We start from the raw sequence: 15,242 nt of genomic DNA, 5'->3' as shown, positions 1-15,242 counted from the left end.
CCTCTAATCCTTGCATCATCAGTTAACAGGAACAGATTCTTTTTGTCCATCTCCTCCAAACCTGTTATAACCTTGATACACTTCTACCAAACTAACACCTCAATCTCCTTTGCTCCAAACACTTCCAACTGGCCTTGCAGCTAAAATCCCTCATACCTAGGACCACTCCAGTAAATCTCTTCTACACATTCCCCAGGGCCCTCACATCCCTCTATAAGTGTGGTGGCCAGAAGTGGGCACATAGTCATTTCTGTGCTGTAGTGGATTCCATGATTCTCCTGAGGCTCTCGAAATGATTCCTAATCTGTACTGATGCAGCTTGCCTTGGTGGCTTGTTCCATATACGCACCACCCTCTGTGTGGACATCGTTGTCCCTCAGGTCCCTTTAAATCTTTCTCCTCTCACCTTAAACCTATTTCCAATAGTTTGGACACCCCTACCTTGGGGAAAAGACTTCAGCTATTCACATAATCTACGCCTTTTGTGAATTTATAAACCTCTGTAAAGACACCCCTCAGCCTCTGACATTCCAGAGAAAATGGTCCAACCTATCCAGCCTCTCAGTATAATTCAAACCCTTTCCATATAACTCAAACCCTCCAGTTTCAATAACATCCTTGTAAATCTTTTTGCACTCTTTCCAGTTTAATAACATCCTTCCCATGGCAGGGTGATTGAAATGTGGCCTTACCAATATCTTGTAAGTTGTAACATGATGTCCCTCCTCCTGCTCTAACTGATGAAGCCAAGTGTGCCAAATGCCTTCTTCACCATCCTGTCTACCTGTGACACCCCTTTTAAGGAACTATATACATGCACCCCTAGGTCTGTCTGTTCAACAACATTTCCCCAGGGCCCTACATTAACAGTGTAAGTCCTGCCTGATTTGTCTTACCAAAATGTGACACCTCTGCATCAAACTCCATGCTTCTGCCCACTGGCTCAGTTGATCATGATCCCATTATACTCTTAGATGATCCCCTTCACTGTCCACTATACCACCAGTATTGGTGTCTTTTGAGTGACACCATGAAACTACAGTAGCAATGGCACTCCTGTGTTAAATAGTTACGACATGCTAATTCCAGACTTCCATCGGCTCAACCCTGCTCTCTGTGGACTTCAATGGAATGGAACTGGCAGAGTCCCCCTTCATTGTCAAACAGCATGTCAGCGACATGCCAAAGCTTATCCATGAACAACATCAATCTCCTGACCTGCCTATTACAAATAAAAGCTCCTGGCTCAGTTCTGCCCAAATTGCTGTGATTTTTCTTGGTGATTCCTTTATTAATTAACACGCTTAAGCTCGATACAACAGCAATCTCTGCAAAAACGTTGATTTACTATTGAGTAGCAAAGCAAAAACAATCTGAATTTGACTCTGTACCAAGAGATTAAGGATTAAAGTCTGAAGTCACAGTGCATGGTAGCAGTATCTAATTATGATAGATTACCAAGATCAATGAAATAATGAACATTTAGTATTTCTATAAATGCATTATTGCACCCATTATTAATAATTATACAGCTCCATTTCAACCTGCTGACAGTGTCAATATGACTAGTGAAATACCAGAGCCTTGCCCTTGTCTGATATAACTCCCATTTATGCACATTCCCTTTTGTATCAAGGACACTTTGCTCATTAATACACTCAACAGAAATATGAAGTGGCCTCGATTAGGTAAACATAGGGCAAAATATACTTGAGGATGAAAAGGAAACAAAGGTTACATTGATAGAATGAGGGAAGGCTTGTGTGGACCATAAAGTCTGGCATGGACCAGCTAGGCTGAACAGAATACAATAATGGCACAAAACTCTAAGCAAGAACTAAGGCCATTTAAATTTTCAATTGTTGAAAAAATGCTTTTTAATCAGACTCTTGAAAGAACTCAAAGAGGGAGTAAAGAAGAAACATGGTTGTGGCATATTTCAAGTAAAGTTGAATGTTACAATTGGTTTTGCGACCAATCAGGTCCTTTTGTGTCCTTATTTTTTGAATGTAAATCACATCCAAAGTCTGTATCTTTGGGTTATCATTTCAAGCTAGCTTTCAGTTGAGAGTTGCTCTATGTTTTGTGGGGCGTGTGATTATATTCAGAGAAATTTTCAGGTGGGAAACTAAATGAGTCACCCAACTGGAATCTTAGAGGCAGCTTTTCCAGTCTAAGCTGGGGTGTGGCTGAGTTTGATGCCTACTACAATGCAGCCAGCCTTAATATTGTGGCTCAGCTCACAGGATGGGATTTGGCAAATCAGGGTAGGCAAGACAACGGGAAATATCAACATCCAAATATATGCCTCAAAGTTAAAAAAAGGCATCAACCCAAAATATTCCAGAGTTATGTTCAGTTGTCATGCCAGGGCTAATAATGGGCTGAAATGAAACCTATGTCCTAACTTTTAGATTAGATTACCTACAGTGTGGAAACAGGCCCTTCGGCCCAACAAGTCCACACCGACCCGCCGAAGCGCAACCCACCCATACCCCAACATTTACCTAACACTATGAGCAATTTAGCATGGCCAATTCACCTGACCTGCACATCTTTGGACTGTGGGAGGAAACCGGAGCACCCGGAGGAAACCCACGCAGACACAGGGAGAATATGCAAGCTTACCTCAATGCAGCTCTTGTGGCGCAGTGGTAGTGTCCCTATCTCTGAGCCAGGAGGCCTGGATTTAGGTCCCATCCACTCCAATGGTGTGGAATAACATCTCTACACAGGTTGATTAGACAAAGTGCCCTATCAGCACTCAAGGCATGCTGAGTCAGGTTAAAAGATTCGGCAGTCCCATTTATAAAGTAAAAGGATATTGTGCCTGAACAGCTCTAATGGGTGTTTCCTCCATCCCATCCCCCTCACTGTCCTCCATGCCAGTACCGAGCTGATCACTGGACACCCTTGGCTGGTTTCTGGTCCTTGGCCCTTTCCTTTACTGTCCTGGCACATCACGTGCACTCAGTGCAAGGTGTGCACAGTAATCTAGTACAACAGCCAGCACCATTCACTGACTGTGCATCAAAGGAGAGGTTAACTCATTCCTTCACAGGCTTGATCAGGAAGGCTGGGCTAGGATTAAAGGATTGGCCTTGAAGGTGGACCAGTGGCTCAGAAGATGGCCTGGTGGCTCACTGGTTAGTACTGCTGCCTCACAGTGCCATGGATTCAATTCCACCCTAGGGTGACTGTCTGAGTGGAGTTTGCACACTCTCCCTGTGTTTGCATGGTTTTGCTCCGGTTTCCACCCACAGACCAAAGATGTGCAGGTTAGCTGGATTGGCCATGCTAAATTGCCCACAGTGTCCAGGGATGTGCAGGTTAGGTGTGTTAGCCATGGGAAAATGCAGGGTTACAGGGACATGATGGGGGTGCTGGGTCTGGGTGAGATATTCTTCGGAGGGTTGGTGTGGGCTCAATAGGCCAAATGGCTTCTTTCTGCACTGTCGGGATTCTATCCTATGATTCTAAATCCTTAGTTGATGATTCAAATGAGAAAAAAAATTCAGTGAGGGCCTACTAAGTGATTATAAAGTCAGTTTCACAAAATCATAGGGACACAGGTCACATTGAGAAAGGCAAATTTCCAGAATACAGGCATCAATTCCCTCAATCATGGGACCTAACAGCACGAGAGAGAGAGAGAGAGAGAGAGAGAGAGAGAGAAAGAAATAAATAAAGATTTTGGAACAAAAATTGCAACTTGAGTTCCAAGAAGTCAAAGGTTTTAGTTGACTCTGCGCAGTCAGTAAGCAACTCTGTAATGAAACTCACGGTTTTCCCCCAGGGATCGTGGGCAGGCTGGGAGGAAGTCCTGAAGCACGCATATGAGGATGTGACTCAAAGGCAACCTGAAAGCACAGAAATCATTTGTGTCAGCTGTGGTTGGGATTGCCACACATATCAAAACCACTGGCATGTGGGACAGACTGCACTAAGAGGTCAGTTAAAGGATAAACATTCTGCAATTCCCTCAACTGTGACTGAAAGCCCCATCGTTAGTCTCCCCACACCATTCATGTAAATGCTTATCACATCATCTATGGTTATATGTAAATACAGTAATTTGGGAGCAGTCTACTGTAGCACTGTATTGGTTTGGGAGGCAAAACAAACTAGTTCTGCAGTGGTCTAATGTAAGTAACCTACAAACTATTTAGACACTCACATTAATCTTTTACCTTTGACACCTACCAGTGAATCTAGCTCGGACTGAAATGGTGAAAAGTTGTGTCTGCTTTACTGTGGAGATCATATTGGAATGTTTTTTATTGACCCTATTTCCTAGTCGGTGTGATCATCATTAAATTTGGCACTTCCAGGCACAACATTAGCATTTTTTGCCCTCGGAATAATCAAGGATGTTGGAAGCAGATGACCTCGCAGTTGTGCAGACGTGGTCTGCTCTGCTGAGGTTAGGACTGAGCATAAAGGCTCTCTATGCAGATGGCTGCAAGGCACTGAGGGCAATTTTAATGTAAGTCACAGAAAACCAGAGTTCTGTCTCAGCCAAGCAACTCTGAAACTGTCAATCAAGGGGCCTGCTCACCTTGATGGGTAAGTGAGGTATGCCACACTTGAGTCCATGAGCAAGAAACTTACAAGGCTCCCCCCCACCCGACTCCTGCGACAGGAAATTAACAGATGAAAGGCAAGTTTAACATGATTGTTCAGGTGAAATTGACAGGCAAAATGCACTCATATCAGTTTCTGGAGCTTGAAGCTAATTCAGCAGCCATCTTCCCTGTGGCATCCTCCCTTCCCTTTTCGATCACTATCTCCCTCTCCAGTCTCCTACTCGCTACCTACTCCAGCCTTCCCCTGAAATATTGAATCCATAGAATCCCTGAAGTGTGGAAACAGGCCCTTCGACTCAACAAGGCCACACCAACCCCCTCCGAAGAGTATCCCCCCCAAACCGTCCCCATTACTCTATATATACCCTTGATTAATGCACCTAACCTACGCATCCCTGAACACTATGGGCAATTTAGCATGGCCAATTCACCCTAACCTGCACATCTCTGGATTTGAAATGGCCTACAAAGCCACTCAGTTCAAGGGCAGTTAGAGATGGGGCTATAAATACTAGCCCAAGCAGTGGCATCTGTGTCCCATGAAAATATTTTTTTAAAAGTTTGTAAGTTGATGAGTCATTGTTAGAGTTGGTGAGAAGATGTGGGGCCATTTAATACCAATGACCAAGTCAGTCTGCTACAGCTGGCTTTGTAGAATTACTGAAGTAAGTTTGATGCTAAAGCAATTCAAGACCTTCAAATAAAAGATAAGAGCATTTCTCGGGGCTTTGTGAAAAGCTTTGGAATCCTAATCTAGAAACATCAAATGATAATGTGAAGTTTCTTGAGAGGTTATCTCATGGGACTTTTAAAAGTGCACACATTTTTAAATACTACCTCCTGATTCATTTTATTTTGCATTGTGTGAATGGTTCACTTTAAAAACAGTTTATTACTTCACAGTTCATAAGACTCTAAACTTGAAAAAAACTGTAATTGGAATAAATGTCACTACTTCCTCAAATACAACCTCAGGTACTCGCCCTCATCAGGGTCCACTCACTCGTCACCATAAAGCTTGCTCCCTCACTTCCCAAACATAGTTTCCCCTTTCAATATTCTCTCAATTGATTGAAAGATTGTGACTCTCTGACCTACACCTTCAAAATCACGAGAGCCAACCTCTGTCCAAAATCACAAAGGCACTTCTGCCTGATGATATTTGATGATGTGAAGAAGGATTGAGATATCTTCCTCCCTGGTCATGGCATTTTTAATGCAAAATTGGGGAAAAATAACAGCTATATTTTCCACATTTTCTAACTATTCAAAAGGCCAGCCTCCTTCGCTGTTTCTACTTTGAGCTTGGTGAATGGAAACAAAAGATTGTTGTTTTGCTCCAACACTAACAATTCAACTTTTCTTCTGTTGGATGACTAACACACAAGCTACAATATAAAAGCACTCTCGGGTCTGGTAGTAGAATGGTTATGGCTCTGAAGTTAAAATCTATAAGGCACAAGTTCAAATGCTGTGGTAAATTTTAAACTGAATTCAATAATTTTCTTTGAGAAGCTGACCAAACAGGTGGATGAAGGTAAAGCTGTTGATCTGGTGTACATGGATTTCGGTAAGGCTTTGGATAAGGTTCCCCATGGCAGGCTACTGTACAAAATACGGGGGCATGGGATTGAGGGCGATTTAGAGGTTTGGATCAGAAACTAGCTAGCTGAAACAAGACAGACGGTGGTGGTTGATGGGAAATGTTCATTCTGGAGTTCTGTTTCTCGTGGTGTACCGCACGGATCTGTTTTGGGTCCACTGCTGTTTGTCATTTTTATAAACGACCTAGATGAGGGCAAAGAAGGATGGGTTAGCACATTTGCAGACAACACTAAGGTCAGCGCAGTTGTGGATAATGCAGAAGGATGTTGTAGGTTACAGAGGGACATAGATAAGTTACAGAGCTGGGCTGAGAGGTGGCAAATGGACTTTAATGCAGAAAAGTGTGAGGTGATTCACTTTGGAAGGAGTAACAGGAATACAGAGTAGTGGGCTAATGGTCAGATTCTTGGTAGTGTAGATGAACAGAGGGATCTCGGTGTCCATGAAAACAGATCCCTCAAAATTGCCACCCAGGTTGATAGGGCTGTTAAGAAGGCATAGAGTGTCAGCTTTTATTGGTAGAGGGATTGAGTTTCAGAACCATGAGATCATGCTGCAGTTTTACAAAACTCAGGTGCAGCTGCATGTGGAGCATTGTATGCAGTTCTAGTCACCGCATTATAGGAAGGATGTGGAAGCTTTGGAAAGGGTTCAGTGGAGATTTACTAGATGTTGCCTGGTATGGAGGGAAGGTCTTACGAGGAAAGGTTGAAGGACTTGAGGCTGTTTTCATTAGAGAGAAGAAGGTTGAGAGGTGACTTAATTGAGACATTTAAGATAATCAATGGATTAGAGCGGGTGGACCGTGAGAACCTTTTTCCTCGGATGGTGATGGATAGCATGAGGGGGCATAGTTTCAAACTGAGGGGTGATAGATTTAGGACAGATGTCAGAGGTAGTTTCTTTACTCAGCGTAATAGGGGCGTGGAACACACTGCCTGCAACATTTGGTCAGGCATCATCCAAGGAGCAGGAGAATCGACATTTCGGGCATAAGCCCTTCATCAGGAAAATCCTCAGATGCTAACCAGCTGTGCTTTTCCAGCACCACACTCTCAACTCTGATCTCCAGCATTTGCAGTCCTCACTTTCTCCTGCTTGCAACAGTTGTAGACTTGCCAACTTTGCAGGCATTTAAATGATAATTGGATAGACATATGGATGATAATGGGATAGTGTAGGTTAGATGGGCTTCAGATTTGTTTCACAGGTCCGCGCAACATCAAGGGTTGAAGGGCCTGTACTGCGCTGTAATGTTCTATGTTCTAATTGTCATCATTTGAGGGCCAGATCATTACAATATAGTTGGAGATGACATGTGTTTTTCTTTTATGCTTACAAGGACCTTTTAAAAATATACATAAGAGAATAAGGCGTAGGAGCAGAAGTAGGCCATTCAGCCCATCAAATCTACTCCGCCATTCACTGAGATCATCTGATAATCCTCAACTCCACTTAATTCCCTCACTGATTAAAAAGTTGACCTCAACCTTGAACATATTTAATGATCCAGCCTCAACAACCCTCTGAGGTAAAGAAATCGACAGATTCACTACTCTCTGAGAGAAGAAGTTCTTCCCCACCTTTGTCTTAAATGTGTGACCCCCAACCCATTCTGAAATTAAGCCCCACATCCCACACTGACTTTTTTTTTTGGTTTCCACTCATGCCACACCACTTAGTTCCTGGGAATCGTTACAAAATTCATTTAGTACATTGAGGGAACACTGCAGAAAACCCATGGGAAAATGTTGCCACTTTCCACCCAATGTTTCTCTCCATTAATCTCAAAAGGGAGAGTAAGGTTAGATCAGACAATAAACAGTTAGGAGTCTGATTTTAACAGCTTCCTAATTAAGCTCAGGGGACCAGAGAGCTTTCAATACTGGCCATGGGGAAGAAAAGGCTCAAACATTTTTAATCCACAATCAGTGACACCCCTCCACAAAAGTCATCTGAAAATACTGAACAGGACAGACTCAATTTTTCTTCATCATCTGGGCAAGATCAGGAACTCTGTAGCAGCAAAGTTTATATCTGGGGGGGGGGGGCAGTGGCCTAGTGGTATTATCGCTGGACTATCAATCCAGAGACCCAAGTAACGTTCTGGGGACCTGGATTCAAATCCTAGCAGTTGACGGAAATTGAATTCAATGAAAACCTGGAATTAATAGTCTAAAACACCAGTAATTCATTGCTGATTGTCAGCAAAAAGCCATCTCATTCATGAATGTTTTTTAGGTAGGAAAACTGCCATCTTTACCTCGTCTGGACTACATGTGACTCCAGAACCATAGCAGTGTGGTTGACTCTTAGCTGCCCTCTGGGCAAGTTTTGAGAAGATTCAGCATGGCAATCTATAAAGCATGTAGAAGCCACACCTTAATAGCATGGCATTCCAACCAGAACTCTATCAACAAACACATTGACTTGGATCCCATTTACCACCCCTGAGAAAAAGAACAGGAAATGGCATCACTACAGGAAATTACATCACCAACTCAAGGAAACACAAACACATAAATAGAAAGCAGGCCATACCACCAGTGCTTCATCCAGAGGCTCACTGATGATGTTACCTAGTATGGTGATGAAACATCTGAAAACAAACCTTCCAGCTCAGCGAGCAAACGTACACCCATGCCCTCCGGGCAATTATGAGTGGACAATTAATACTGGCTTAGCCAGGGGTGTCCTCATTCCATGAATGAATTAAAAAAAAGTGAGCCCCTCTCTCTCTTTCTGAGGATACATGCCCCCTAAGAAGTGAATTGAAAATACTAATGGGATACTGAACAACCATGAACAATGAGAAAACTTCCTGGGCGACATTCCAATGCAGACTCCTCTGTGTTGTAAGCCACAACACCACTACCTGTTGAGGAAACTGGTCATTCATTGGCCAGAGGCCATTTTAGAATAAAGTTAACAACAGGCTATTTAACACACATTATCAGTACACTACTTAACCTTGCTTGCCTGAAGGATGTACCTGCTACATAAAGGTAAAGTCACCACAGTCTACCAGCACATAGGGCTGCTCTCTCATTAGAGAGAGAAGTGATTGCCAGTGGTTTAACTGAGGGTCGTTCTGCCACAGGGAGAGGTTGAGGAGGAGAAACCTTTGTGGTAACTTCAGCTGGTGTGGGAATTATACCTACACAGTGGACGTTATTCTGCATCACAAAACCTGCCAACTGAGCTAACCAAGTCCTGAAGAAGTGTTATACCCAAAACGTCGACTTCTCCACCTTCTGACACTACCTGGCTTGCTGTGTTCTTCCAGCCTCTTAACTGACTGTTATGCTGTAAAGAGATGACAACCACAATTTCCTTTGGAAAAGGGGACTACCCCAAAAGAGGGAAAGTCCCTTTATTTTGGTCTCTAATCCCTAGGGTCTCAAAGAGTAATATGTAATCTCATTCAAACATATAAATCTCTTCAGGAAGTTGAGAGTACAGATGCTACAAAGCTGTTATTCCAGGCTGGAGAGTCTAGAATTGTCTCAGAATAAAGGATCAATCAATTTGCAGAAATTTCTTAATTCGAAGGGCTGCGAAACTTTGGCATTCTTCATCCTAGTGGTGTTGTGGCTGAGTGCACTCAGACAGAGATCAACAGATTTAAGGGGACCCAGGGATATGGCGATAATGCAGGATAGTGTAGCTGAGGGAGATCGGCCATGATATTCTTCAACAATAGAGCAAGTTCAAAGGGCTGAATTCATACTCTGCTCCTATTTCATATGCTCTTACCCAGTGCCTTAGTAGACCATCTTCTGCCTTATAATGTCAGGGATAATACAGCAGAGAACCAGGCTAACATAGAAGATTCGGAGGGGAAAGAAGAAATGAAATAATAGAAGCAAAGAGACAATATGAAAAGAGACTGGCAGCTAACAGAAACCCTGTGGGTGTGCAAAACACTTTCTCATGAACCACACTTTGGTGAAGATATGAAGGCATTAGAAAAGAAACGATTCATGAGAATGAGTGTGGAAATTTAGTTACAGATAGATTGGAGAAAAGCAGATTGAGAGGAGATTTGACAGAGGTGGTCAAAATTAAGAAGATGCTGGCCAAAGTACATTGGGAAAAAAACTATTCACACCAGTGGGAGGATTGAAAAAGAGAGGGAACAGATTTGCGAAAAATGAGAAAAGAAACAACGGAGACATGAGGAGAAAACTTCTCACACAGCAACGTGTCACCATCTGAACAGCAGTGCCTGATATTGCGATGGAATCAGGGTCAATTGAGGCAGTCAAGAGAAAATTGGGTTAGTACCTGAGAAGGAAGAATGTGGACGGTTCTGGAGAAACAGCAGGGAAGTAGATTTAGGTGCAGTACTCAGCCAGGCAGCTAGCACACACACATTGGGCTGAATGGACTCCATAACAATTCCATAACAATTCAGCGATTCTGTGAATATCTTTGATTGGAAAGGATAATTGAAAAACAAAGCACTTAAACAGCCTTTCTGCAGAGTCTGGAGACATGATAATAACAGAGATAGAGATTCACTGTGGCTTAATTTAAACTTTAATCATGTTTTTGTATCAACTGTATCCCTTCCAGAGCTCTGTGGCTGTTGTGTGGAATGGCACTGAGGTGTGATACTGTGCCACATTTGGCACTAGCCAGGAACACAAACAGTGGAAACGATATGTGCGTGTGTGTGTGTGTGTGTGTGTGTGTGTGTGTGTGTACACATTCTGCTGATGTGGTCCTGCCAATGGGCAGCAGAGGCATCTCTGTGCAAGGTCTGCCCAGCTCTTGAGGAAGGTCTCGCAGTTCCTGGAGAAATCACAATGCTGCTATTTCTGACATGAGGCAGCAATATCATGAGACACAACGACTAAGCCTAGGAACTGCCTCATCACTGCAACTCTGCTAGGAGTCATGAACAGGAAAGGGTCAGTGGGATACAGACCCTACACAGGCAATGGGACTGGTGTCACGTCGGAAACCTGGTCGGCATGGACGACTTTGACCAAAAGGTCTGTTTCTGTGCTGTCTGACTTCACGACTCTACGAGTCCAGTAGAAATGCCCTTTTAGTCTTGTCAGAGTGGGAACTGTATGTGAGGAGATTCCCAGTCTCTCAGTACTTTGATCCTCTATGCTGATGGATGTATTAGGAGAAAGTGAGGACTGCAGATGCTGGAGATCAGAGTCAAAAAGCGTGAGGCTGGAAACACGCAGCCAGTCAGGCAGCATCCGAGGAGTAGGAGAGTATAATCGACGTTCTGAGTATAATCTCTTCATCAGGAATGTGGGGCCTGCTGAAGAGCTAATGCTCGGAATATCGACTTTCCTGCTCCTCGGATGCTACCTGACCGGCTGTTCTTTTCCAGTACCACACTTTTTGACTGTGATGGATGTATTAGTCCACTGAAAGCAATGGGCTACTGAATTTACAATGAAAGCTATTTCAGGTGAACTTGCTGAGAGTTTATACTTTACTGCAAGTTCTCCACCAAGCCACTCACCGGCCTGACTTGAAATACATGTCGTCTTTCCTGCAGTGGGTTGAAATCGTGGAGTTCCCTCCTTCACAGCATTGTGGGTCCACCTACAGCACATGGACTGCAGTGGTTCACAAAGGCAGCTCATCACCACCTTCTCAAAGGCAACTAGGGACAGGCAATAAATATTGGCCCAGCCAGTGACGCCCATAAAATAAACTAGGCAAAGGTGAGTACTGTGGATCCTGGAGGTTAGAGTCGAGAGTATGGTGCTGGAAAAGCACAGCAGGTCAAGCAGCATCTGAGGAGCAGGAAATCGACATTTCGAGTATAATCTCTTCATCAGGAATATGGGGTCTGATGAAGAACTAATGCTTGAACCGTCGATTCTCCTGCTCCTCGGATGCTGCCTGACCCTCTGTGCTTTTCCAGCACCACACCCTCGACCCATGAAAAAAAGTCAATTTTAAAATTCCTGCAGCAGCTTTTCCAAGATATCATGTTTATGCCTTTACTGGGTTTAGGAATTCTCTACAAATGCATTTAATATGTCACTAGACCAAGCAGTCTGTCACCCTGTCTCATTTGACCTATTATTTTACTTACTGACTGTGAACAAATGCCTTTTTTTAATCCCCACCTGCAGCTGGTGAAGCAGACCCTGTATTTTTTACAGTCACAAGGTAACAGTCACTCACAGCCTTCCATCGACGTTATGTCATTTATTGGCCTTGTTGCAATAAAACTAACATTGTGAGGTACATTTGGAAACAAATATATGCCAATAGCTAGCTCGAGATTCAATGTGAGTTCAGATAAGCTGCTGTCCTTGAGCTTTCAGCTACAATCCATATGCTCCCACTTTAAACTACAATTCCATTATTCGCTCCCCATTCTTTGGGCAAGTCAGCCCTACAATGACAAGGAATGTACTCCAATTAAGCAATGACAAGGGGCTGAAAATACATGCTGTGCAATTTTAGTAACAAAACACAGTGCTGGGACATAAGACAAATTATTTGTGGCTGGATTCCCAGGACGATTGCCAATCTGACCTTAAGAACCGAAAATGTCGAAAATTCTCATCTCGTCAGGTAGCATTTATAGACAGAGTAGCAGAACTAATATTTCAGGATACAGACCTGTGTGAAATTCTGCTGTTTCATTAAATACATCAGCAGTTTTCAAACAAATAGCTTGATCTCCACGGGGGAGGATGAGTAAGAATGTGGTACAAAGAGATATGTCGATAACATCCAACAATTTCACCCAACAGCTACTCAACTCTTTGCACAAATGTTATTTCTGAAAGGATCATGGGGGAACGATCGCATTTTTTTCATTATTTCACATCAAGGTATAAGCACAAAAAATAACCCAAAGAAGTGTGGATGCTGAGAATCAGAAACAAAATCAGAAATTGCTGGAGGAACTCAGCAGGACTGGCAGCGTCTGTGGAGAGAAAAGCAGAATTAACATTTCGGATCCAGTGACCCCGTTTCAGACGTAAGCACGGATTGTACCCTCACCATCGGGGAGCGGCCGTACACTGCCGCAGTGCTCATTTGCGGCGAGATGTGGAGACTTGCGTAGGCCCCTGGGCTGGGTAACTCCCCGTTTATTCCAGCATGTGCCATCATCCCGAATGGGGTGGAGTAGGGGCCTGGTACAGTCAGTGGACTCCTCAGACCTTAGAGGTGACAAAAATAAAAAGTAACAATTTTCAGATGCTGGCTAATGCGCAGGCTATATATCGACATAACGCCACACATGCGCGTGCATACACACATACACAGTAATGGACACAATCACACATACACATCCACATACACGCGCACACAAAAGCTACACAGACACACGCACCACACTCACACACGGTAGTGGACACATTCGCACATACACACATGCAAGCACACATAAAAGCCACACACACACACACACACATTCACACATACATACACATGCACGCACACAAAAGTGCCACACAGATACACAGACACAATAATAGACACACATATATATACACACAAAAAATACTAGCACTGATAGAATGAGTCTGCATGGTGTCTGAGTACCGAAATAATAAGCAAAATTTTAGGCTTTAGGGGGTTCCAATATCAGGGTCCTCATCCAACACTGTGTCAGCTCGCTGTATTTCCAGGCTCTGCAACTCAAAAGGAACTGCAGCCTGCAGTTCAAGTAATCGAAAAAGAGGTGGGGGGAGGGACTTATGAAATCTTCTCAGCAACATGCTTTTGAAATTTAAAAGTTTGAAGCTACAGCTGCAACCAGCAGGCAGGCAGGGAGGTGTAGTGATTGTAACAGTGTCAACTCATAGAATATGAGTTCCCAGATTGGGGCTGTTAACCTGGTCTAACCAGGGAACCCTGGCTGACAGACATAAGCAGGAGGGTCAGAGTATCTGCGGAAGCTGGACCAGTGTTAAGCCCATGTAAAGAAAGGGTGACTTGGATCAGGATACCGGCCACTATGGAGTTACTTCAGGAAGGAGGCATAAAATCTGGCTCAAGTCCTGGGTCTCTATTTTACAGTACAACGAGATCTAGGTGTTCTTGTACATCAGTCAATGTAAGCAAGCACGCAGGTATAGCAGGCAGTGAAGAAGGCTAATAGCATGCTGGCCTTCATAACAAGAGGAATTGAGTATAGAAGCAAAGAGGTTCTTCTGCAGCTATACAGGGCCCTGGTGAGACCACACCTGGAATACTGTGTGCAGTTTTGGTCTCCAAATTTGAGGAAAGACATTCTGGCTTTTGAGGGGGTGCAGCGTAGATTCACAAGGTCAATTCCTGGAATGGTGGGACTATCTTATGTTGAAAGATTGGAGCGACTGGGCTTGTATACTCTTGAGTTTAGAGGGCTGATCTGAGAGGGGATCTGATTGAGATGTATAACATTATTAAAGGATTGGACACTCTGAAGGCAGGAAGCATGTTTCCATTGATGGGTGAGTCCCGAACCAGAGGACACAGTTTAAAAATAAGGGGTAGGCCATTTAGAACAGAGTTGACGAGAAACTTCTTCACCCAGAGAGTGGTGAGTGTGTGGAATGCTCTGTCCCAGAAGGCTGTGGAGTCCAAGTCTCTGGATAATTTCAAGAAAGAGTTGGACAGAGCTCTTAAGGATAGTGGAATCAAGGGTTATGAGGATAAGGCAGGAACAGGATACTGGTTGAGGATGATCAGCCATGATCATAATGAATGGTGGTGCAGGCTCGAAGGGCAGAATGGTCTACTCCTGCACCTATTGTCTATTCTGTTGCTAGGGGGCTGTCTCTAGGCTGCTGGCCAGATTTTGGGGGATGCCAACTGGAAAATGTAAGTCGGCCCCTGGTAATGGGCCTCAGAGCTGGCATTTCATTCACCTTCACTGCTTGCCTACTGCTTGTGGACAGGTTGGTTTCTCATCCCTTGGTCTCGCCTTCATGGAATTGGCCCTGGGACAGGACAATGCAGGAAAGTGCCAGCCTGTGGGGTGTCATTCTGCCCCATTCACCATCCTGTCAGATCAGTGGCACCATGGCTGAATTTAGAGATAGGCACTCACACCAAGTTCTCAAAAAC

At 43.8% G+C, this 15,242-nt stretch overlaps 1 protein-coding gene across 7 annotated transcripts in view; it reads right to left on the bottom strand.

Moving 5' to 3' along the window:
• LOC132829139 (transducin-like enhancer protein 4) overlaps positions 1 to 15,242 on the bottom strand; it is a 218,736-nt gene that overhangs the window by 14,093 nt on the left and 189,401 nt on the right. For all 7 annotated transcript variants that reach the window (XM_060846467.1, XM_060846469.1, XM_060846470.1 and 4 more), the window contains exons 13-14: positions 13,188 to 13,348; positions 3,784 to 3,860 (exon numbers count right to left, since the gene is read on the bottom strand). In XM_060846467.1, coding sequence (XP_060702450.1) covers positions 3,784 to 3,860; positions 13,188 to 13,348 — 238 coding nt within the window. The remainder of the gene's footprint in view (positions 1 to 3,783; positions 3,861 to 13,187; positions 13,349 to 15,242) is intronic.

The sequence above is a fragment of the Hemiscyllium ocellatum genome, chromosome 28, assembly GCF_020745735.1.
Source record: "Hemiscyllium ocellatum isolate sHemOce1 chromosome 28, sHemOce1.pat.X.cur, whole genome shotgun sequence".
NCBI lineage: Eukaryota > Metazoa > Chordata > Chondrichthyes > Orectolobiformes > Hemiscylliidae > Hemiscyllium > Hemiscyllium ocellatum.
This window is presented reverse-complemented; position numbering and strand designations above follow the sequence as displayed.